This window comes from Leptopilina heterotoma, unplaced genomic scaffold (genome assembly GCF_015476425.1).
Source record: "Leptopilina heterotoma isolate Lh14 unplaced genomic scaffold, ASM1547642v1 Lhet_286, whole genome shotgun sequence".
NCBI lineage: Eukaryota > Metazoa > Arthropoda > Insecta > Hymenoptera > Figitidae > Leptopilina > Leptopilina heterotoma.
Window position 1 is genome coordinate 941,441 of NW_025110993.1, and position 22,887 is coordinate 964,327.

Consider the following 22,887-nt stretch of genomic DNA (forward strand, 5'->3'; position numbering starts at 1 on the left):
TTTTCAATTTACGCAAAAATTAGACAAAGTAAAAAAAAAAGAGTTGTTAATTACAATATTGCCGTCATTAAACCAAGTTCCGTCCAGTGTACAACGGATCTGGGGAGAAAAACAAAACTAATTCAATGAAATTTCTCTGTATAAATATTTATTCGCTTTTAATTCTAGAAAAATCTGTTGCTATTTAAAATTTCTTTCTTTTAAATTCAATTCTTTTAAAAATAATTTTAATTATTTTACTATTAATTTAATTTGAAAAAAAATATTTAAATAAAGAATATTCGCAAAATTAAAAATTGAATGTAGAAAAGGAATTGAAAAATTAAAACAAATAATCGAAACGAAATTCTCTAAGTAAAAAAAAAACAGAAATTTCATACTTGAGACTTTGAGAGATCTTTTTGAAACTGAATTTTTGGAACGTTCCTATTTGACGGCAGATATTTTCTAGAAATTTATTTATTAAGAATTTCAACTTTGCTTGATTTTCTCTGTCATCAAGAGATGTAAAACAAAAATTTATTCCAATATAAATGGAATAGAAAATTTCTTCCAGAAGCATCTGAACTTGAATTTTAAAAGATATAGAATTTATGCTGTTTAACTATATTTTATTTAAAAAAATAAATTTCTATTCGTTTCTTTCAAAATCGAAATCTTTTGTTCTATTTTACCAGTAAAAATACAAAAAAGTTTTTTTTGACAACTTGAAAATTTTGAATTTTTAGAAGAGAAATTTTCGACTTGAAAATTATTTTCTCTAGTGACTGCTAGTGAATTCAATATTATAGTTTATTTAAAAGCAATTATCAGCTATATTTCAATTCTTGGTCTTGAAAAGAATTGTTTAGAGGCCGTCATTTCTATTATTTTTACGTAAATACAATATTAGATTTCACGTGTTAAACTTTAGCGCAGTTTATTACAATTACATCTGATATTTACAACCTGTGTTGTTATGTAATTAAAATAAAATATACTTTCTTGACCTAATTTACTTTTCTTCTTTTTAGTTTTTACCAAGAAAATCAAAAATTAAATCATTTTTTCATATTTATTACGTGAAATTTCTTAAATGCTACATAATTAATATACTATTTACATTCATTGTTTTAAAATGCAATTTGCCTTATTTTCACAATTTCAAAATATTTTGAAAATTTACAAAAAAAAAAAAAATTTTTTAAAAAGTAATTTACCAATTTTTTGTCAGAGGATTCTGTAAGATATACTTTTTCAATTCGTAGGAACGATTTGCAACTGCTGTATAGAATAGATTACCATTTTTAGCTTCGCCATCCAGAAGTTGCTCGTAAAGTTTTTTAATTCTATAATAGGATTTATAAGCAAATGCGATTGATGTTTGCATTTCGTATTCTGAACTTTCAAGACCAATGCAATATGATCTCGATGCACGTCCAAAGCAGGCGGTAATTGCATAAATTAATGATGCAATTTCACTTACTTGATGCATATCAATTTCCTTTGTTACCGCTTCTGCACCATAATTGATTAAAGTTACCTTAATTGCCTTCATCATTCTGCCAATTGATTCCTCGAGAAAGTGAATATGTGGTTGAAACGAAGGATGAAGATTCCCCTGCAATTGAAGTTTTGGAAATGATTCTTCCATTTGAAAGACTTTTCTCATTAATGTCGCAGGATATTCGAAGGGATTACGCATATGTTTCACTTCATCGCCCAACACAACTCCCGCATGCTGAATGCCCAATAATCCAATATAGGTTTTTAAATCATTATTTCCTTGAATGGCGAACATTTGATTTCTCATCACCTGTAAAAATTCGAATTTCTTTATCTTTTTAGGAATCAAATTAAATTCTACGTTAAAAAATTAATTAAAATTAATTATCGAGTGCGAAGTAATAATTTTCAAAAAATACCTGTTCGAATGGAAATGTATTTGCACAGAGATGAGAGTCTAAGATTTGTAAACCTTCGGCTAATCTTGCAATGCATTCTGTGCTGCAAAATTCCTTTGCCACGGCTTGCTCGACAATTAAATCCTGATCATTGTACAAATCTGCAAATGATGTTGTTAAATACGCAATACTTTCCATTGCATACAGCGATAATGTTATATTTGCAACAATTTTTTTCACACTCTCACGTTCGTGCATATTGTACTTTATCACATGTTTAATTAACGAATCTAGAAAACTCCTTAAACAACTAATATAAACGCCCGTTGAGAAATGCAAATTTGTAGTGAAATAATTCTCCAACGATTTCACTCCACCACCGATTTCGCCAATTAAATTCCCATATGGTATAACTGTCTCATTGAAATTAACAGAAAACATATTCTCCGTACCCAGCCAGGGCGATTTTATTGGTATTAATTCACCAACTCCTGGAACTGATTTCTCGACCAAAAATGCTGAAAGTGTCTCTGGTGAACGACGTGCATCGCCACCAATACGTGCAAGTGCATAAACAATAAAAAGATTTGCATTATTGTCCTGTTGAATGAATCGTTTTTGTCCCTTTAAAATCCATGTTTTTTCATCGTGGGACAAATAAGCGGTGGCACTAAGACTATCGGGATCGATACGATCGGAAGATTCGTTAGCGCAAATTACTGGATAATATTCACCTAGTGCAATTTTCCTAAGGTAATTATTTTTCTGTTCTACTGTTGCTTCTTGTTTTAATAATTCCACTGGAAAATTGTTGCATTCAAGAAAATTGATACCAACTTTTGGCACTGTTGAAAGAACTTCAATGAGTCGAAGATATTCTGAATCTAATAAATCGAGACCATCGTAATCGAATGGTATTCGACCGCCATAAATTCCCAATTCTTTGAATTTATCACGTATTTCGGTGGAAAATGAGGGGCTATTGTACACCTGTTCGCCGTCAATTGTTTTAACATAATCCTCGACTGTCTTCAACCACTCGTTAAATTCGTTTGCACGCTGATCTGTCTGGGGCTGAAAGTTTAATGATTTTTCAATTAAAAATGTAAAAGATTGCATTTTTTAGAGTAGTTATTAATTTCGAAAAATATTTTCGAAATCATTTGAAAAGAGAATAAATAAAAAGATTTATTTTGTAAATAAATACATACTTATTTAAAGACTTGCCAAAAAAATTTACATTTTCGAGGAAAAAAAACAAAAGTGAGGTTATGTCACGTGTGACAAGTGCACAATATCACTTGTTATAATTGTAAAAATAAATCGCTCACCTCGGGATAAGTCAATAAATCGGCATTAAATTTTCCAATGAAAAGTTCTTTTAACATAGGTTTAATCTTTGGAAGTTTTGCTTTTGCAATTGGAAATCGTATCCTCTCCGGAAAGGCCAATTCTGTTTCATCAAGTTTTGCTTTTGTCGATTGTCGCAAATAAATTGCCTTTAAGCGTGAACATTGTTGTAACAATGCAACTCTTCTAGTTAACATTTTTATACACTTTATTAGAAATTAATAATTAAAACTCTCAACACTCCATAATTTTAACACAATTGTTTTTGGTTTTCTGTCCTTTTTGCTACAATAATAGCAGACGACAAAACAGACAAAAGCAGGAAATTCAAATAGAAATTTAAAACGATGAATAGTAGGTTTTATTTTATTAAATATAAATAAAAATTTATATTTACAAAACGTAATTATTTGTTTTATTCATCAGCAATTAATTTATTTTAAATTCTTATTTAACTGTATGGTAAATTTTTCAGAAAATTATGAAAATTATTTCGAATTTGCGCGCGCTTTTGAACCAATTAACGAACTTTGCGCATGTCAGCAACACTAACATCCGGTTTGTGTATTTTCTTTAAAATAAACAAGATAACAAGAATATCGTAAATAAAAAGGTAAGAAAGGATTAATAAATATGGGCATAAATATTTTTACAATTTTCCCATAAATAATTACGTATATATATAATATTATGTAATTTAAAGCATTTAAAGAAAATCCATATTTTAATAATAACGTTGATCTTTTGACTAGAGTCGTAAAACGTCAGAAGATTCGTGAAAATGGCGTTGATAATCGGGCGTAGAATGTGAAGTGACATTTCTCCTCTTTTCTCGGCTTTATTTATCAAAAAAAACAAACAGGTGCTTTTTCTTTTTACAAACAGTGAATAACAGGTAAAAATCTTTTTATTAATTAGTCCGAAAAATCATAATTTGTCAAGTAGAATTCAGTTATTGTTTCAACACTGTTCACCTTGTCGGAAAAATTTAATTCCTGTGATTTATGCATTATGAATAATAATTAATCATTCCTTTCTGTCATATACCTGAATTCTTGCAATAATTGAGGTCAAAATGTGGTCATTGCAATTAAATAATTTGTCTCACGACGATCGTTTCATTAATTGTTTCTAAAGAGTGTAAAATAGTTGAGATTCGTTTTTTTGCAGTAAAAAATCTATGCGGAAAAAGAATCAATATTCGCGAGACAAGTGCAATTTATTTGTGTGGATAAATTTGACTATATCTAGATATTGAAAAAATAAGTGGTATTTTATTTCATTACAGATTGTAATTTTTATAAAAAAAGTAGGTGAATTTTTCAAAATTCTTTTTTAATCGTTTAAAAATGAAAAAATTGTTCCGAAAATTATTTTTTAAGTGTTCATAAAAACCTGTCTGGATTTTTCAAAAATGATACAAAATTCAGGTCTCGGATATTTTGACTTTTTTCGACTATTTTCAAAAAATGCGACTTTTTTCAACTTATTTTTAAAAAAGGCGACTTTTTCGACTTTTTTTCCAAATGTAACAAAGTACCATATTTTTAGTATAAAATGCAACTTATTTCGATTTTTATAGTGTGAAAAATAACTATAGACAAATTTTTTAAAATTATATTTTTGAATAATATTTTTACGATAATAAAAATTTTAAAAAAAATATACGTATAATTAAAAAATTTTGGAATAATTGAAATTTTTGTAAAATTTAATTGAAAATAGTTTAGTTTGTTTAAGTATTTTATTACAATTTTTGAAAATCAACTTTTGAAGAAATTTAATTGCAAATTTTGTAAAAATAATTGAATTTTAAAAAAGAATTGATGAAAAATCAAGTGTAAATTTATGAATATGAAAATTAATGAAAATTTGCTTCTAAAAATTATATTAAAAATATTTTAGAAAAAAGAAATTTTTAGAATTTTTCCATTCTAATTTTTTGAAATTTTAAATACGTCAATATTTTCACTTACATATTTCAAAAAATTCAAATAGGCACAAAAAATAATACATTTTTTAGAATTATTTTTAACATTTTGGAGAATTCTTAAAGATTTAATTTTTTAGACTTAATGTTTTAATATTAAAATTTATTTTTCAGCAGCTTATTGTCAAAATGATGTCCGACCGAAAGGCGGAACTGGAAAGAAAAAAGGCAAAGCTCCAGGCGATTAGAGAAGAAAAAGAAAGGCGCCGCAGAGAAAAGGAGCAAAAAGATGTAAAATTATTGTTTTTAATTTTTATTTTTCACTTAGTTTTCTAAAAAAAATGGTAAAATTTTATTTTTTTGGTAAAATTGTCCAATTTTACATTTTTTCTACAAAAATGGTTTACAATTATCTTAGGGAAGAAGAATATAAACTTATTTTTAGTGAATTTATTTTTAAAATTATTTTTTTAGTAAAATATTATTCTAATTAGTATTTTACAGTAATATTTGCAATTTTCTTTTTTAGGTCGAGGAAGCAACGGTTCGCGCAGCTGGACCTGATAAGGACCATCGCAAAGAATTGGATGCCATGCTTTCATCTCTTGGAGTTGCGCCCGTTTCAGGTAAAATAAATATTCCACACTCACTTATTAAAATAATTATTCAAATAATTAAAATTTTTATGCATTTTTTTTAGACGTTTTATCTAGTCTGTCGAGTATGAATTCATCGACACCAGAACAAAGTAATAATGCAACTCCCGACGTTAGTCTACAGCCATCTAGTATTAATTCTGCTCAAAGGTAGAAAAAACGAAAATTTAATTAAAAATCCACAAATTGAAGTTTAATTAAATTCAATTTAAATTAAATTAAAAAATACTCGAAGATGTAATAAAATCAAATTTTCAATTAGCGCAACCCGGAGGAAAAATCGAGAATTGACTGTCGTCTCAGTGGCTCACACGAACATTCCCCCGAAGGAACCGGTAGTTTATAGCAAACAAACACAGACTGTTCAGGTGGCTCACGCTTCTCATGACGGTGAGTTTTTTTTCCCAAAAAACACTTTTTTCGCATCGTATCATTTAAGAAAAAAAATACTTAAATTCTCCTCCAATTTTACTTCATTTTTTTTCATTTTATTTCATTTTATTTATTCGAAATTTTATAAAGATGACATTTCAAGACACGTACGTTTAATTCATTTAAAAAAAATATCAGAAAACGCTGCTTTCGTGAAGAGAGCAGCGTTTTCTGATATTTTTTTAAAAATCTCTTTTCGTAAATCTAGTCTTGTACTTAATTACGGTTTTTTTTACCAAAAAAAAAAAAAAAAACGAATTGACTCGAAAAGTCGAATCGCTGCGAAAAGAAAAAAAGAATGGTAAAGTGGGTGGAGCACTGAAAATGGATGCACGTAGAATAGGAGAACTAATTTCAACTGCATCCGTGTTTAATGTTAATGATTAATTATTTAATTATTTAATTAATGATTAATATTCTAACAAAAATTGCAAATAATTGTCAAGTGACTAATCATCTGTCACTTTTGATATTTTTTTTTCAATGATAGTTTATCTTTGATTTTTCTTTTTTTTTGCTCCTATTTCGTTGATTTTTTTTTCGTATTATTTAACTGGCGAGGAAACTTACATATTCACACAACAAAACTTTTTGTCTAATAAACACTTGACTCCCATTTTTTCCTTTGTTGAGCCTTGTTTTTTAACAAAAAAAAAATGTTCACATGTAATTTTTCTTAAACATTTATTCATTTTTAGAAACTTTTTGTATTATTAATTTTTCTCAGATTTTTTCTATTTTTTAATTTTTTTTTTAATTTATATTTCTTGAATATAATTTGATATTTTTATATTTAAAAGTAGTAAAAAAATAAAAGTAATTGTTAATTTATAGAATTATTTATAGAAATTTCTTTATTAATATTAAATGTTTCTTATATTGTCAATTTTTCCAAGTTTGAATTTTTATTTTTTTATAATTTTTTATTTTCTTCGTTTGTAGTTTTCAATTTTCTTTGTTTGCAGTTTTTAATTTTCTGTTTTTGTATTTTTTATTTTCTTTTTTGTATTTTTTTATTTTCTTTTTTGTATTTTTTTATTTTCTTTTTTGTATTTTTATTTTTTATATTTTTAAATTTGTTTATTATTCAAAGTTTTCAATTGTAACTAACAAAGTGATTGTTTCTTGAATGCATTTTCAAGGCTTGACACTAATATAATAATTTATTTTAATATCATATAAGAAATGTATAATTATGATTTCGTTTTTCTCATAATTCATTTACGTATCTAAATGCATCTGTCTTTTTTATATTCATTTCTCAATGCTTGAGATTTACATCATCAACAAACCAAAGTAAATGAGAATAGAAATTTCTTCTGATTATTTAAGGCGTCACAATACCTCACACATGTTTTTCACCTAAATTTATTGTTTATTGTCCTTTTCTCCTTTTTTCTATTCGTCTACATAACTTTTTTTTTTATTGCTGTGTTTTATGTTTGAATAACAAATTATCATTGGTTTTGGTTTTGTTTTAATGCTCTGGGAACTAATAACGCTTTGGATTTTAGTTTTAAGAGGAAAAAGTTTTGTTTTCTTTTCTTCTTATTTTTAATATATTGCCGTTCAGTTGCATTTTCTAATTTGTCTTTTGAAGTAACTAATTAATTGTTATTTTCTTCTAACATTTGTCGTAACGAAAATGTCAATTTTCTTTTCTTTAAATTATAATTTTATACATTTTATACAATTTATACAATTTATACAATTTATATTTTAAAGTTTTTAACTTTTTTCTGATTGTTGTGTTTATTTTCTTAATTTTTGTCTTATTTTTTTTATTCGTAAAATAGATGGTAATTTTTTGTCTTAATTTTTTTTCTGTTTAAATAATTTCTCTCTTACTTTTTTATATATTTTATTTTTCAATTTCATATTTTAATGTGGAATTAAAAACAATTTTTTTTTAAATTGACATTGTGAAGGAAATAATTTGTTGTTCTATTCTTTTCGTATTTTTTTAACTTCATCGTCAACCACCTACTTTACTAGAGTTCATAAAATAAAACATTTTCAGCACAATATTTTTTTTGAAAACTGAACATTTCATAAGAAAATAAAATTTAATCGCTGTTATTCATTTTCATCTTCTTTATCATTTTTCTCAAAAAAAAAAATCATTTTTTAAAATCTTACGAAGATTTTAAATCTTCGTTTTTAAAATTTAAAGTAATTTTTATCCATGAAATTAAAAATATATTTCTTAATCTTTCCTGATTGTGAATAGTAAAATAGTAAAAAATAATTCATTGTCGTCTTAATGAAAATTAATTAAATTGCTAATAAAAAAATAATAAGACAACAAATTTTAGAAAATGGGGAATAATTTTTTAATAAAATAAAAATTAAATTCATTCTTATCAATCAATAAAAAGTAGTTATCAATTGTTTTAATTAATTGCAAATTTAATTGTTGATTTTAATTTTAATTTTTAATTATTTGATTATGAATGTTGAAAATGAAGATTCAGAGATTTTGTGAAAGTTTTCCTATTGGAATGTTTTTTTTTCAAAAAAGAAAAAAAAAGAAAAAAAGGAAAAAATCGGGTTGATGTATTTTTTGCAACTGAAAAAAGCGGTGTTATTAAATGTGCGCGTCTTCCCTTGTCTTGCGTTACAATCGTTCAATTCTACTGGTGTTGGACACAAGGACTGTCCGCCTCCTCTTCCGCGTACTCCTGTACAACATCAACACCAACTCATTCTTGCTCCGCAGGATACTTTGAGACTGACTGGTGGCGTCCCAGGAAAGGTGGGTCTGCACCAAACTACCTATGTATGTTCTGTCTACTTTTTTACCTCCCTGTAAACTATTACAAATATTATTAACAATCTCATAGTCCTAGGTACGTGAATGTCACCCTTTTCCGGAATTCTTACTTTTTCAGGGTTGATGAGTTCAATCTGAATTTTACCCTTCTTTCGTTGTCCAACTTTTTTTTTGTTTTGCATTTTTTTTCAATTTGCAGTGTTGTCTGTATTTTTTCTGTACTTTTTCCGTTTTTTTTCTATACTTTTTCTGTTTTTTCTGCACTTTTTCTGTTTTTTTTCTGCACTTTTTCTTTTTGTTTTTTTGTCTGTAATTTTTTGGTACTTTTTCTGTACTTGTTTTTAGATTTACATTTTTATTTAAGTTTGTTTTATTTGTTTTAAATTTGCCGTTAATTTTTCTTGTTTCTTGTTGAATTTTCAGGTCTTGGATTGGATTTTGTTTTTGGACTCTGTACTTTGAATCGATTAAAAAATGAAATGAAAAACGATCCAAGGCCTGAATTGAGGATATTTTTTTGGAGCACTGAAGAAAAATAGAATTCGACTTGTTATATTTAAATTTCTACCTAACTGACGAATTTTTGTTTTTTTCGTCAATATTACTTTTTACTTTATTGCATTTTTCGTATTTTATCAAAATTTTTTTCTACTTTCGTCTGAGATAATTATTTAAAATTTTTTTTTATTAATTTTCCTTAAATGTATTCTTAAAATTCAATAATTTCGAGTTTTAATTTCTCGTTTTTTGTCTTTAGTGCTTGAGAATTTTTTTCCTTTTTATTTTTTCAGATTAATTTTACGTTGATCCTAAATGATTTTAGATTTTACTTTCTTCGTTTATTTATTTTTGCCATTAAAACTTGTGAACTTTTTTCTTAATTTTAATTTGAGTTTCTCATTTTTTTTCCATTTTCGTAAAATTTTCTACTATTGATAAAAATTATTTCTCTATAATTTCTTCGTCTTGAAAATGAATTTCAGTGAAATCAGACTTGAACTTACGGCCCTTAAATAAATGAACTGTTATAACATAACAATTTTTTTTGTTTTGTTCCTTTTTTAATGGAAGTGGTTATACAGATTTTTATATTTATTTTGTATTTATACGAGAGGCTTAAAATTTTGACTTTTTATTCATTAAAATAATTTATTAATTATTATTTATTCATTTAACAAAATCAAAAATTACAAATTATTTATTCAGTTATTAATTAATAATTTTATTAATTAATAACTAACTTCATTAATTACTTTCTTATAGAGGAAGTATTTTTATTTATTTCTTCTTTATTAATCAATTGATTCATGTTTCCATTAATTTTTTTAATCATTATTCTAAATATTTATATTTTCTTAATTTAAAATTTGAAAAAATTAAATGAAATATTATTAAGTTTAAATAAAAAAATTTTGTTTTGTATTTTCACATAATATTGAAAAAAATTTAAATATAGTTGCCTCCACTATAATGCAAATTAAATTGAAACAAAGAATAATTAAAAGTAAAATTATGTTCAGTTTTTGGTAAATAACTCAGGTTGACCGTTGATTAAAAAAAAATTCATTCTTATATTAAAAATCACGGTCGTCCTAGTGATAATTTATTTTTTTGAATCCACTGCTTCCATGTAAAAAAAAATTATCAATTCTAATTAAAATGCTTGCTTATGATAAATGCTTTTATGCTTTTGATAGATTAGAAAAAATAAATATTTACTAATATTACCTTTTTATGCAAAATACAAATAAAAAGTGTCAATCTTGCCTAAAAAATCAATTAGATTTCATCAGTAGTTATTATTTTTGATTCATTAACTTTAAAATGGTTATGGAAAATTTTCTCTATTTGGTGATTTCATTTTTGATATTTAAACGATTGGTAGTTAAAATTTTTTTTTTGAAAATTTACTAAATTGTTTATGGAAATTTAGAAAAAAATTTTTTTTTTATTTTATTTTTTAGATTTTTTAAATACTTTTTTTTAAAACTGTTTGACATAGGAGTAACTTAGGGGGGTGGAGAATAAGTGTGACAAGCCATGTACGTGAGATATTGTGCTCTATGTAACTTAATATTATGTATAATTTTTTTTTAATTATTAATTCGGTTACATAGAGTGAATTAAATTAATTTAAAAATATAATATTATTGAATATGTACGTTTCCTCTGATGCATAGGTCACATTTCGACACTTCATCAACACTTTTATTTCAAAGAAAAAAAAAATTATTTATTGTATTCACCTCTCTACATTCAGTCTGTAAAGTTAAAAAAATTATTCATCCTATAATTAAATTATTTTAAAATAATTTAATTAATTTTTCTTAAAATTATTTTTAAATAATTTAATTATAATAAATAATTTTTTCGATTTCTGTAGATTTTTTTCACCATGAATTTAATTAGGATTTATTTTTCTCTATAATGTTTATTGAAATTATCCCAAATGTATTATTTAATTTCAAACTTTAAAATTTACCAAATATTCTGAATTTAGAGAGGTAATTTTTTTAGTGTGTAACATATTTGTATCAAATTTTAACTAAGTGCGATTTTTTCCCTCCCCTCTTCAGCTCATGCATTCGACTATTACGGTAAGTTATAATTTCTCTTGGATTCCACCAAAAAAAAAAAAATTAGGCTCGATTTAGAAATCATTCATAGAAATCAAATTAACTATTTTTTTATTTATTAACAACTTTTTTTAAAACTTTTTCTTTAGTCTTTTTATCAATAATTCAATAAGATAAAATGGGATAAGAAAAAAGTTCATTAGATAAAAAATGAGAATTGAAAATAGATTTGAAAAATAACTGAAAATAGATTAGTGAAAGAAATTTACCAAAAAAATATTAATAATAAGGAAAAAAATGAGAAAATAATAAAAAGAAAATATTAACAATTAATAAAGTTATACAAAAAAAACTAAACGTAGAAACAAATTTAAAAGACAAGTTTTCATCAATAAAAATTTAAATATTGTGATTCTTTTTCTAAAAATAGGTTTTCGATCATTTCTGCACTTTGCACAAAAAAAATTCACATTCTAATTTATTTTTCCACTGTAAAATGGAAATTTTAATAATAAATGAACGAGATATTTAATCAGTCATGAGATTGGCTACCAATGTCAAGAAAGAAAATTAATTTTTTTCTAATTTTTTTATTAAATATTAGAAACAATTTTTTTTCGTTAATGATGAGAGAAATTTTTTAATACTCTCCACCCAATTTTTAATATTAATAAATTAATAATAAAGAAAAAAGAGAAAAATATTTATAATATTGGGCTCTGTCCTTATCTATTAGTATTTGTTTGTCCTTATCTTCAATTTTTCGTTTACCAAAAATTATTATTTTTTATGTACTATTAGAAATTCCAAAAAAAAATTTGTTGTTTTTTTTATTGATTTTACTTCATCTCTTTTTTTCATCACACAGTATTAATCCAATTTACATCCTTCGACACATCTGGAAACAAATTGAATTTAATTATAAATTCTCTGATATAAGAGAAAAAAAATGTAAATTAACAATTATAATTAATTAAACAAATATTTACGGAAATTTACAAATATTAAGAAAATATTTACAAAATTTACAAATTAAGAAAATATTTACAAAATTAACAAAATATTTAGAAATATTAGAAAATTTACGGAATATTTAGGAAATTTATAAATATTAACAAAATATTTGGAAAATTTATAAATATTCACAAAATATTTATTTCATGTGTGTAAATAGATAAACGAAAAATTTCATTTAATGTTCACACAACACAATGTTTTTAATATCTCCTTGAGGAAATATCCATCTGGCAAATCTTGTCACAACTTAACGCACCTTCCAGAGTTCTCAAAGTGGTTTTTTTAATGGGACCTTAAAATTTTCCATTTTTTAATTATTTAAGGTGTTGGGACTTATTTTTATTTCCTTTTGTTTCACTCAAAATTTCAGTGGTGGAAATGTTGAATTCTTATTCTTTTTTACAAATTTTTTTTTCAAAAGGAATAAAAATCTTGGAAAAACTTTTCTCAAAACGAGGTATTTTGACTGCTTTCCTTGTCTCCAAAAAGAAAAATGTTTGGGAAGAAAAAATTATTTCTTTTCTCTTCTAAAAATCGAAATTCGGTTGCAAATTCATTTATTTATTTATTTACAATATAAATAATTTTTAAATCAAATAAATAAATAAACAAACTTTATTTTCTAAATGAAAAATAAAATTTTGCTTTTAAACAAAAATTGCCAAAAAAAAACAAGGGAAAAATTAAAAATGAATTGAGAAATTTTATTTAAATATTAATTGCGAGAGAAATAAAAAAAAAATTGCCGAAAAAAAAGAAATTGAATTAAAAATGAATTGAGAAATTTTCTTTAAATATTAATTGCAAGAAAAATAAAAAAAATCATCAGAGAAATTGAATTAAAAATGAATTTTCCTTGATAGAGAAAAGGGAAAAAGAAGAGAAAATACTAAAATGAAAATGAGTTAAAAAAAATTTCTTGTGAATATTTTTTCATCCAGATGTCAGAGTTTCATGCATCCTTCGCTTGCAATCCTTTTTTTTATTTGTGTTCTGTTAATTCTGTTTTGGCTTATTCCACATTTCCTTTGTTTTTCAAAGACTGAGCCTAAAAATAAAAAATAATCTCGAACTTTGAAAACTAAGAAAAAGAAAAAAAGAAAATTAATTTCTTTAATTGGCGCAAGAAAAAAGTATTTATACAATATTTAAGGCTTTAATTTTGCATATTATTGTAAATGGTGGAGAGGAAAATTTTATTTCGCTAAAAATAGTAAAGAAGAAAAAAAAATAGAATTGATAAGAAAAAAGAAAAAAAAGAAGAAAAGCTTTATTAACCGATTTTTTGGGAGTTTGCAATGAGCTGATTTTTTGGGATGAAAATGCTAATTAATCGCTTTACAGGGGAAACGTTCTGCACGTAGTTAGATATTTAGCACTGACTATTGACGATTTTATTCCAAAATTCTCTGGTCGACTATCGCTTCATTATAGAAAAAATTATAATTATTAATTACAAATAACTGTTTTTATTGATTTTATTTTGATAAATTTCGAATTTAATTAATAATTTTATTATTGTCATTTCGTTCAATTTATAAAATTTCTAATCACTTTCATTATTTTAATCTGTCTAAAAAATTCACTCATTACCTGAATTTTTAAAATTGGAAATTTATTTGAAAATTTTATAATGAAATTTTATTATAATTTTTTCTATATAAAAATTTATATTTGAATTTCTTTGAAATTTTTTGATTTAAAAATTTTATTATTAAACTTTTTTTATGAAAATTTAATTCAAAAATTTCGTTATGAAAATTTACGTTTCAAATTCTTAGAGATAGGCTCAAAATTTATTAATTATTAATAATTAATAATTAATAATTAATTAATTATTTTATTTATTTATAATTTTATTATAGAAATTTATTTGAAATTTTTATCGTAAAAATTCCTTTGGAAAATATTTGCAAATATTTTTGGAGAATTTGAAAAATTCGAATTTTTCTTTCCAGAAAATGAATTTTCCTCGTCATTAAAAATTAAAATTTCAAAAAAGGAAAATAAATTCATGAAAAAATAATTTTAAATATATTTAAAAAAATATTTATATGCAGCGATAGTTTTCCTCTGATTTGGATTTTATTTGAGAAATTATTGAAAGAAAACATAAAAATTAACTTATCGACATTTTCTTTTCCTTCCTTCAAGACGAGTACAATCTAAATCCTGGTTTAGAATGGGAGGACGAATTTACAGGTAGGTGATCTTATCTGGCCTTGATTCTTGAATCGCCTTTTTAACTTATTCAATTTTTCACAATATTTTTGCACTCTAATTTCCTCCCTCAATATTATTATTATTATTATTCTCAAGCAAAAAAAAACAAACATTTCTTTAAATTTAATTTATCTAGATGCATTGAGATTCGTAGAAAAAAAAATTCTTTTGCATTTTTTAAAATTAAATAAAATAAAAAATATCACGTAGATACTAAGTAGTTAGAAGAAATTAAAAAAAAAAAATTTGCAAGTGTTTGTGTTGAATATCTATAGAATGCTTCTTAAATTAGTCTTTAGTTGTTTGTATACAAGTTTTTTTCCTCTATGGTGCATGAGGCTCAGGAAGCTGCGTTATTCGAAAAAAATATAATTTTTTTTCTTTATGAGGGTAATTTTTCCAAAAATTATTTTTTTTTATTTTCATTAACTATAATTAATGCTATATTAATTATTAAACATAATTTTTTTTAGAAATCTTCGAATGAATTTAAATAATTAAAAAATACCACAAGCACAAAATTGTCGAATTGAAAATATTTTATTTTCATTTCCAAAATTTTTGTATGAATAATAATTTTATTTCTATGAATGAAATTACATTTATAAAAATAACTTTATTTATATGAATAACTATATTTATAAAAATGACTCGACAATAAGGGTGGAGAGAGAGAATGTGAAAGATTTCATTTTTTTCTTATTTTTTTTTATATCTTTTACGTGCACAACAAATCCTGATGCATGCCCTCACGAAAAAAATTGTTTGTTCACTGTCTTGAGTTCGTCAATTTTTTTTTGCTATTATTAAAATATATTTAGTATTTTAATTATCTCTATTGATTTTATTTCGGTTCGCTAATTCATAATATTATTTATTTATTATTATAATTATCCTTTTTCGATTATTATAGTAAATTATTTATTTATTTTTATTTATAATTTTAATTGTTGATTAATAAACAAATTAATTAATCGTAAATTAATTCTAAAGTATCTAAGTAATTAATAGTGATTCAATTTTAGTTCGCTGATTTTTTTCCACTAATTTTTTTTTAATGTTGCTCGATTTTTATTTGATTTTATTTATTTAACAATAATTGAAAGTAATTTTTTTCATTATTTAATTTTCGAAAAATTTTGTGATCATTTTTATTCAAATAGACTTGGTAGCATGATTTTTGTGACCATTTTTGATTACAAAAAAATATTAATAATAAATAATGCTCATTTTTAAATAGTTTTGCTTTGAAAAATTTGCATACCGAGTGTTTTATCAGTATTTTTATAAAGAAAAATAAACTTTTCTTTTTCCCCAAAAAAATTATTCGTATTTTTGTTGATGAAATTTTTATTCATTGTTAATGCTTGTTGTGAATTTAATATGTAAGAATATTTAGATATTTTATTATACAAATTTCCTTAGCATGCATTCTGTATATTTTTTTTTAACTTTAGTAAATTATATTTTTGAATCTAGAGTTAGATAAATAAAGTTACGATTTTCTGTGATTTTTTAAATTTGGATATTGGAATTCCAGAAATTGTTGAATTTATTTTTATTTTATTTTTTCGAATAAATAAAGTAGTTGTAGTTTTAATTAGGAATTGTGTAGGATTTGAATTTAAAAGAAAAATAAAACGAAAGAAAAGAAAAAAATTAGTCGAGTTAGAAATAGTAGTGTAGGGTCGTGGCAAAGTTAGGGTACTTGTTGTGGGACCAGCTTATTCACCACAGTTTTGACATATGATGATGGCCAAGCCGAGGACGAGGAGAACAGCCTGCCGCACCTCGACGGTTTCCAGAGCAAATTGCCACCCGGAATACTGCCCCATGGATTGCCGCAGGTTAAGGAAGTTCAGCCAGCAGTCACACAAGTCGAACAGGAAAAGGAGAAGGAGAAATCCAAAGAGGGTATGAAGAAAATTATTCTTTCTGTTAATTTTTTATTATTTCTTTTTTCATGATATTAGAAAATTTATTTAATGCGAAAATTTCTTGAAAATATTTTAGTGAGAGAACTGAGTGAAGAGGAGAAGCAGATGATAATTTTGTCAGAAGATTTTCAACGTTTCTTGGACCGGACGAGTAGAATTGTCGAGAGGGCTCTAGGAGAATCGGTTGATATTTACACGGATTACACGGGAACAATGGACGGAGACGATGGAATGTGAGTTTAATTTCTTTTCAAATTTAGTTTCTCTATTCTTTTCTGAATTTTTCTTTTTGAATTTTTCTTTTTGAATTTTTCTTTCTGAATTAACAGCGTTGCCACAGGTCAGGGAAAAGTCAGGGATTTTTAGTAAAAGTACTGGAAAAAATTGAATTTTAAAAATTCATGAAAAAACTCTGAATTTTGATGTTTTTTTTGTTTGCCTCGTAAACTATGAAATTACCACGAATTTTAATACAAAACCTTGAATTTTTTCTATTTCAGACAATAATTTCTTTTTAAATAACTTAATTTTACAAGAACTATCATAAAATTATGACTTATAAATTATTTAATGAATCATTTTTACAATTTTCATAAATACTAGATTGATAACAGAATTTTAGTTAAAAATACTAAAAGAAAATTGAATTTTGGAAAAGTTACAAATAATTCCAGAAATTCAATTATTTTCAAAAGTAATACAATTTTTCGCAACAATTCAATTATATTCAAAAATTTAAAAAAATTCTGGCCATTTCAATTATATCTTTAAAAATAATAAAATTCTTCTCCAAAATTCAATTATGTTCAAAAATTTTTTAAAAATTCTCGTCAAAATTTCAATTATCTTTATAAATAATACAATATTCTTCTACGAAATTCAATTATTTTTAAAAACTTTAATAAAATTCTTGGCAAAATTTCACAGGAATTCAATAATTTACAAGATTTTTAATTAATTTCTTCGAAATAAATCAATTATTTTCATAAATAATAAAATTTTCACAGGAATTCAATTATATAATATAAAAAATTTCAAAAAATTTTTCGAAAAATATCAATTATTTAAAAAGAATTTTATAAAATTCGTCGCAGGAATTCAATTATTTAAAAAAAATTTAACAAAGTTCTTTTCAAGAATTCAATTATTTTTAGAAATAGTAAAATTCTTCACCGAAATTCAATTATTCTTATAAACTTGAATAAAATTCGTTGGAAGAATTAAATTATTTTCAAAAGGAATAAAATTCTTCGCAGAAATTCAATTATGTTCAAAAATTTAAAAAAAAATCTTGTCAAAATTTCAATTATCTTTATAAATAATAAAATTCTTTAATATTAAATTATTTTAAAAATTTTCTTTAAAAATTCTCGACAAAATTTCAATTATTGTTATAATTAATAAAACTCTTGTTAAAATTTCACAGGAATTCAATAATTTATAAAATTTTTAATAAATTTCTTTGAAATAATTCAATTATTTTCATAAATAATAAAATTTTCACATGAATTCAATTATTTAATATACAAAATTTCATAAAATTTTTCGAAAAATATCAATTATTTAAAAAGATTTTTATAAAATTCGTCGCATGAATTCAATTATTTAAAAAAAATTTAACAAAGTTCTTTTCAAGGATTCAACTATTTTTATAAATAATAAAATTCTTCACTGAAATTCAATTATTTTAGAAAAATTTTAATAACATTTTTGGGAAAAGTTTTAATTATTTTCATAAATAATAAAACTTATCGCAGGATTTTAATTAATTTTTGATACAATATTTTAATCAAATTCCTCGATAAATGTAATTATTCTTAAAAATTTCATTAAAATTTGTTAATAATTGAATTATTTAAAAATTTGTTGATAAAATTCTTTATGAGAATTCAATTTTAACAAACATTCAATTATTCAATAAATTATTTATTTTTTAATTTAAATAATTGAATTCTTTTAGAATTTTCTAATAAAAATTGATTAAAAAAATGATTTACCGAATAATCGATTTGTTATTTATGAAAATAATTGAATTATTGCAACGAATTTTATTACAATTTTTTCAAATAATTGAATTTTTTTTTGAGAAAATTTACTACTTTTTAAAAATAATTGAATTCTTTATGTTTATAATAATATGTTTATGTTTTGTAATAATATTCTTATAAATTGTTGAATTTCAAAAAGATTTAAATTTGAATGTATTGAAGAATTTTAATTTCTACGGAAAAATAATAATGATTAAATATTTATTTAAAAAAAAAGTATTGATGTTTTTGAATAATTTTACAATTAATGAAATTTGTAAATAAATGTAATAGAACATTCTTTTGAGTTTCCAATAATTTTTAGAGTGAATCAGAATATTTTTTAGGGTCAGGAAAAAGTGAGAATATTTTGTCTGGAAATCAGGGAAAAATAAAATTAAATATTTGTGGCAACCCTGATTAAACACAATTTTTTTGTATTTAAATTTTACAGGGATGAGAAGAGTCATCAACGACTGTGGCTAAACAGATCATTTTATTGTGAGCGTTGGTCGCGAAATCGTTGTGTGACATCGATGGATTGGTCACCACAATTTCCGGAATTATTGGCAGCGTCTTATCACAATAATGACGAGAGTCCCAATGATCCCGATGGCGTTTGTTTAATTTGGAACACAAAATTTAAAAAGACAACACCCGAATTTATATTTCATTGTCAATCGCCAGTGATGTCGACGACATTCGCTAGATTTCATCCAAATTTAATTTTAGGCGGTACATATTCGGGGCAAATTGTACTTTGGGACAATAGAGTGCAAAAGAGAACGCCTATTCAACGCACGCCATTATCTGCGAGTGCTCACACGGTAAATTTTTTAAATTAGAATTAGAAAAGAATGTAAAAAGTAACTTAAAAAAATGGAGTCATTTCAGGTGTAATTTTAAATAAGTTGGGAATTAATTACAAAAAATATACAATTAATATAGAAATAAAATTAATAGAGATGTGGAATTATTTACAGCATCCAGTTTATTGTCTAAGTGTGGTTGGTACACAAAATGCTCACAATTTAATCAGCATATCGACCGATGGAAAAATGTGTTCCTGGAGTTTAGATATGCTGTCACAACCGCAGGAGAAACTTGAATTACAAGCGAAGCAATCGAAATCAATTGCCGTCACGTGTCTCGCATTTCCTCACGGCGATGTCAATAATTTTGTCGTTGGAAGCGAAGACGGAATGGTCTATTCGGGTGAGTGACTGGAAAATAAAAATTGAATTAATAATTCTTTTTCTTTACAATAGTAAAGAAAAAAAGTCGTAGAAGGAAGGAATGAGCAAAAAAGAAGGGAATTTATAAAAAAAAATGTTAATTTCAGCATGTCGTCATGGAACAAAAGCAGGAGTGACGGAAATGTACGAGGGACATCAAGGACCAGTGACGGGAATCGACGCTCACGCTGTTCAGGGTGGAATTGATTTTTCACATTTGTTCCTCACGTCGTCGATCGATTGGACCATAAAACTCTGGAGTTTAAAGGAGAATAAACCACTTTATTCGTTCGAGCATAATGGAGATTATGTTTATGATGTCGCATGGTCCCCGACACATCCGGCTCTGTTTGCGGTTGTCGACGACTCGGGACGACTCGATTTGTGGAACTTGAATCAGGACACGGAAGTTCCTGCCGCTAGTGTCATTGTCGACGGCTGTCCCGCATTGAATCGAGTCTCCTGGATGCCAAGCGGTTTTCACGTCACTGTCGGCGACGATTCTGGAAGAATTTGGGTTTATGATGTTGCAGAAGTAAGACAATTATTTTTTAATCATTTTTAATAATATTACATTATACCCAATCATTTCTTTTTAAATAACTTCATTCTTGAGGAACTGTCCTAAAATTATTGTACTTAGAAATTATTTAAAGAATAATTTTACTTAAATATTTCAAAATTAATTCAATTTTAAAAGAGTTGCGTTTACAATTATCATAAATAAATAATCTTCAATTGGTTTCAATTTAAAATTTTATAAAATTTCAATTTTGAATGAATTTAATTAGAAATTTTAAAGAACTTAGATTTTTTGAAAAAATTTTAATAATTCAAATTCTTCTGAAATTAGTTAAATTTTTTAATATATATTTAATTAATTAGTAACAATAATTGGTTTATACAAGAATTTTAGTTAAAAACACTAAAAAAATTGAATTTTGGAGAATTTACAAATAATTGCAGAAATTCAATTATTTTTAAAAGTAATAAAATTCTTCGCAGAAATTCAATTATATTCAAAAATTAAAAAAAAATTCTCTTCATAATTTCAATTATCTTTAGAAATTATAAAATTCTTCTCCAAAATTCAATTATTTTCAAAAGTTTTAAAAAAAATTCTTGGCAAAATTTTAATTATTTTCAAAAATAATCAAAATTTCTCAGGAATTCAATTATTTTCATAAAAAATAAAACTCATCGCAGAATTTCAATTATTTTTAATTTAATTTTAATCGAATTCATCGAAAAATGTAATTATTCTTAAAAATTTTATTAAAATTCCTCAAAAAAATTCAATTATGTTCAAAAATTTCTAAAAATTCTGGTGAAAATTTCGCGAAAATTTCAATTATTTTTAAAGGTAGTAAAATTCTTCTTCAAAAATCAATTATTTTCAAAAAAATTAAAATACTATTATGAAATTATTATTCTGAAAATACAAAATTTACGAATTTATTTTATAAGCAAAAAAGGTGGAATTTATAAATTCGCATAAAAAGTAAAATTACTATTTAGAAAATAAATAATAATAAAAATGGATATAAATATAAAATAAAAAAATGAAATAAAGGAAAATAATAATTCTTATAATAAGAATTAAACAGAAATGAAACAGCAAATGAAACAAGAATTGTTTTGTATAAATAATAAATTTTTTAATTTTCAGCATTTGGCGCATCCGAGAATGGATGAATGGAACAAATTTTTGTACACGCAACAGGATTTAAAGAACAACAAGGCAGACGAGGAGTTGGACAAATTAAATTTAAGTTCTGGTCCATCATCCTTGACTTCAATGTCCTCCATGTCCTCGATGCCAATGAGATAAATATACAATTTAAAATAAGTAAAAATCAATGCGACTCGATCGAATGTTCTCTAATTTTCCTAGATTTGTTACATTAACAAAACTCTTACCTCGTGTAGGAATAATAAGCCTTTTTTATTAATTCCACTTCTTTCGTTTTTTTAAACAAATAAATAAAATTTTTAATAATTTGCCAAATTTCTAATTTTTATTAGTTTTATTTATTAATTATTAATAAAAATTTCTTTTCTTTTATGATAAATAAAATAATTTAGTAAAATTCGATCGAGAAGTATTTTAGTTTGCTTGGTAAATAATTTTTGACGAATTTCAAATAATAATCACGCTTCATGTGTAAATATTAATATACAAAATTTATGTCAAAAGCATTATTGCGAGAAAAACCCCCGACTGTAATTTACAATGTATAATAATTATTTCCGAAATATTTAAGATTTATATATGGTTAATTTTTACATTTTATTAATTTTTCTTTGTAATTGATTATTATTTGTATTTATTTAATTAACATCGAAAGATGGACATTTTTCTCAATAAATATAATTGCTCTACAGCCTCTACAGAAAAGGACGTGAAAATTAAAAGTTGCAATCGAAAAATACATATATAATATTTAGCAATAAGTTTCTTTGTACATTTTTTTCTTGGATTTTAATACTGTGTTTTTTTATATTGCTTCTAAATAATATGATGTTTGTAAAAGTTGTATGAAATGGAGTGAAATAAATTTATTGGCGCAATAGATTTTTTTTTGCTTCAGAGAATTTATTGTAGGTACTTTTTTCTTATTCAGTTTCTTTTTTTTTGTCTTTGATAAAATAATTAAAAGTGGATCAAGAAAAAATTTATTTCGGCGTGATGTTAGCACAACACAAGACACGACACAAGCGTTTGGTAATATTTAATTATTTATTCAAGTTCAAAGTTTCACAAGGTTTAATTTATTTAATTGTAAAATTAATATTTATTTTAAAGTTTTGCATTAACTAAAAAATACAAGTTAGCGTTTATTAGCCT

General features: G+C 24.2%; 2 protein-coding genes across 13 annotated transcripts; one reads left to right on the forward strand and one right to left on the reverse strand.

Moving 5' to 3' along the window:
- Window positions 1-1,040: 1,040 nt before the first annotated feature.
- Window positions 1,041-3,529, reverse strand: LOC122504235 (very long-chain specific acyl-CoA dehydrogenase, mitochondrial-like). Its single transcript, XM_043615219.1, has 3 exons — window positions 3,215-3,529; window positions 1,905-2,957; window positions 1,041-1,795 (listed from the first exon to the last, which is right to left on the reverse strand). The coding sequence occupies exons 1-3, from the start codon at window positions 3,428-3,430 to the stop codon at window positions 1,196-1,198; spliced, it is 1,869 nt and encodes a 622-aa protein (XP_043471154.1). The 5' UTR covers window positions 3,431-3,529; the 3' UTR covers window positions 1,041-1,195.
- A 456-nt stretch (window positions 3,530-3,985) lies between these two features.
- LOC122504251 (cytoplasmic dynein 1 intermediate chain) lies at window positions 3,986-22,614 on the forward strand. 12 transcript variants are annotated; one of them, XM_043615264.1, is made up of 14 exons: window positions 3,986-4,128; window positions 5,338-5,454; window positions 5,693-5,789; window positions 5,864-5,969; window positions 6,082-6,209; window positions 8,971-9,006; window positions 11,601-11,621; window positions 14,772-14,819; window positions 16,578-16,754; window positions 16,854-17,010; window positions 19,259-19,631; window positions 19,788-20,019; window positions 20,147-20,574; window positions 21,709-22,614. In XM_043615264.1, exons 2-14 carry the CDS (start codon window positions 5,353-5,355, stop codon window positions 21,868-21,870), a joined length of 2,067 nt encoding a protein of 688 aa, XP_043471199.1. In that variant the 5' UTR covers window positions 3,986-4,128; window positions 5,338-5,352; the 3' UTR covers window positions 21,871-22,614. The 12 variants fall into 12 exon arrangements, with proteins under 12 accessions (XP_043471199.1, XP_043471190.1, XP_043471187.1 ...); XM_043615255.1 differs by having other exon boundaries at window positions 16,602-16,754; XM_043615252.1 differs by lacking the exon at window positions 11,601-11,621 and having other exon boundaries at window positions 8,971-9,030; window positions 16,602-16,754.
- Window positions 22,615-22,887: the final 273 nt, after the last annotated feature.

Bases quoted from the DNA above. Each gene is read 5' to 3' on its own strand.
- LOC122504235 (XM_043615219.1), bottom strand. From the start codon at position 3,430: ATGTTAACTAGAAGAGTTGCATTGTTACAACAATGTTCACGCTTAAAG. The intron at 2,958-3,214 runs GTGAGCGATTTA...TTAAACTTTCAG, and splicing joins ATTTATTGACTTATCCCGAG to CCCCAGACAGATCAGCGTGC. The intron at 1,796-1,904 runs GTATTTTTTGAA...GAATTTTTACAG, and splicing joins ATACATTTCCATTCGAACAG to GTGATGAGAAATCAAATGTT.
- LOC122504251 (XM_043615264.1), top strand. From the start codon at position 5,353: ATGATGTCCGACCGAAAGGCGGAACTGGAAAGAAAAAAGGCAAAGCTC. The intron at 5,790-5,863 runs GTAAAATAAATA...CATTTTTTTTAG, and splicing joins TGGAGTTGCGCCCGTTTCAG to ACGTTTTATCTAGTCTGTCG. The intron at 20,020-20,146 runs GTGAGTGACTGG...TGTTAATTTCAG, and splicing joins AGACGGAATGGTCTATTCGG to CATGTCGTCATGGAACAAAA.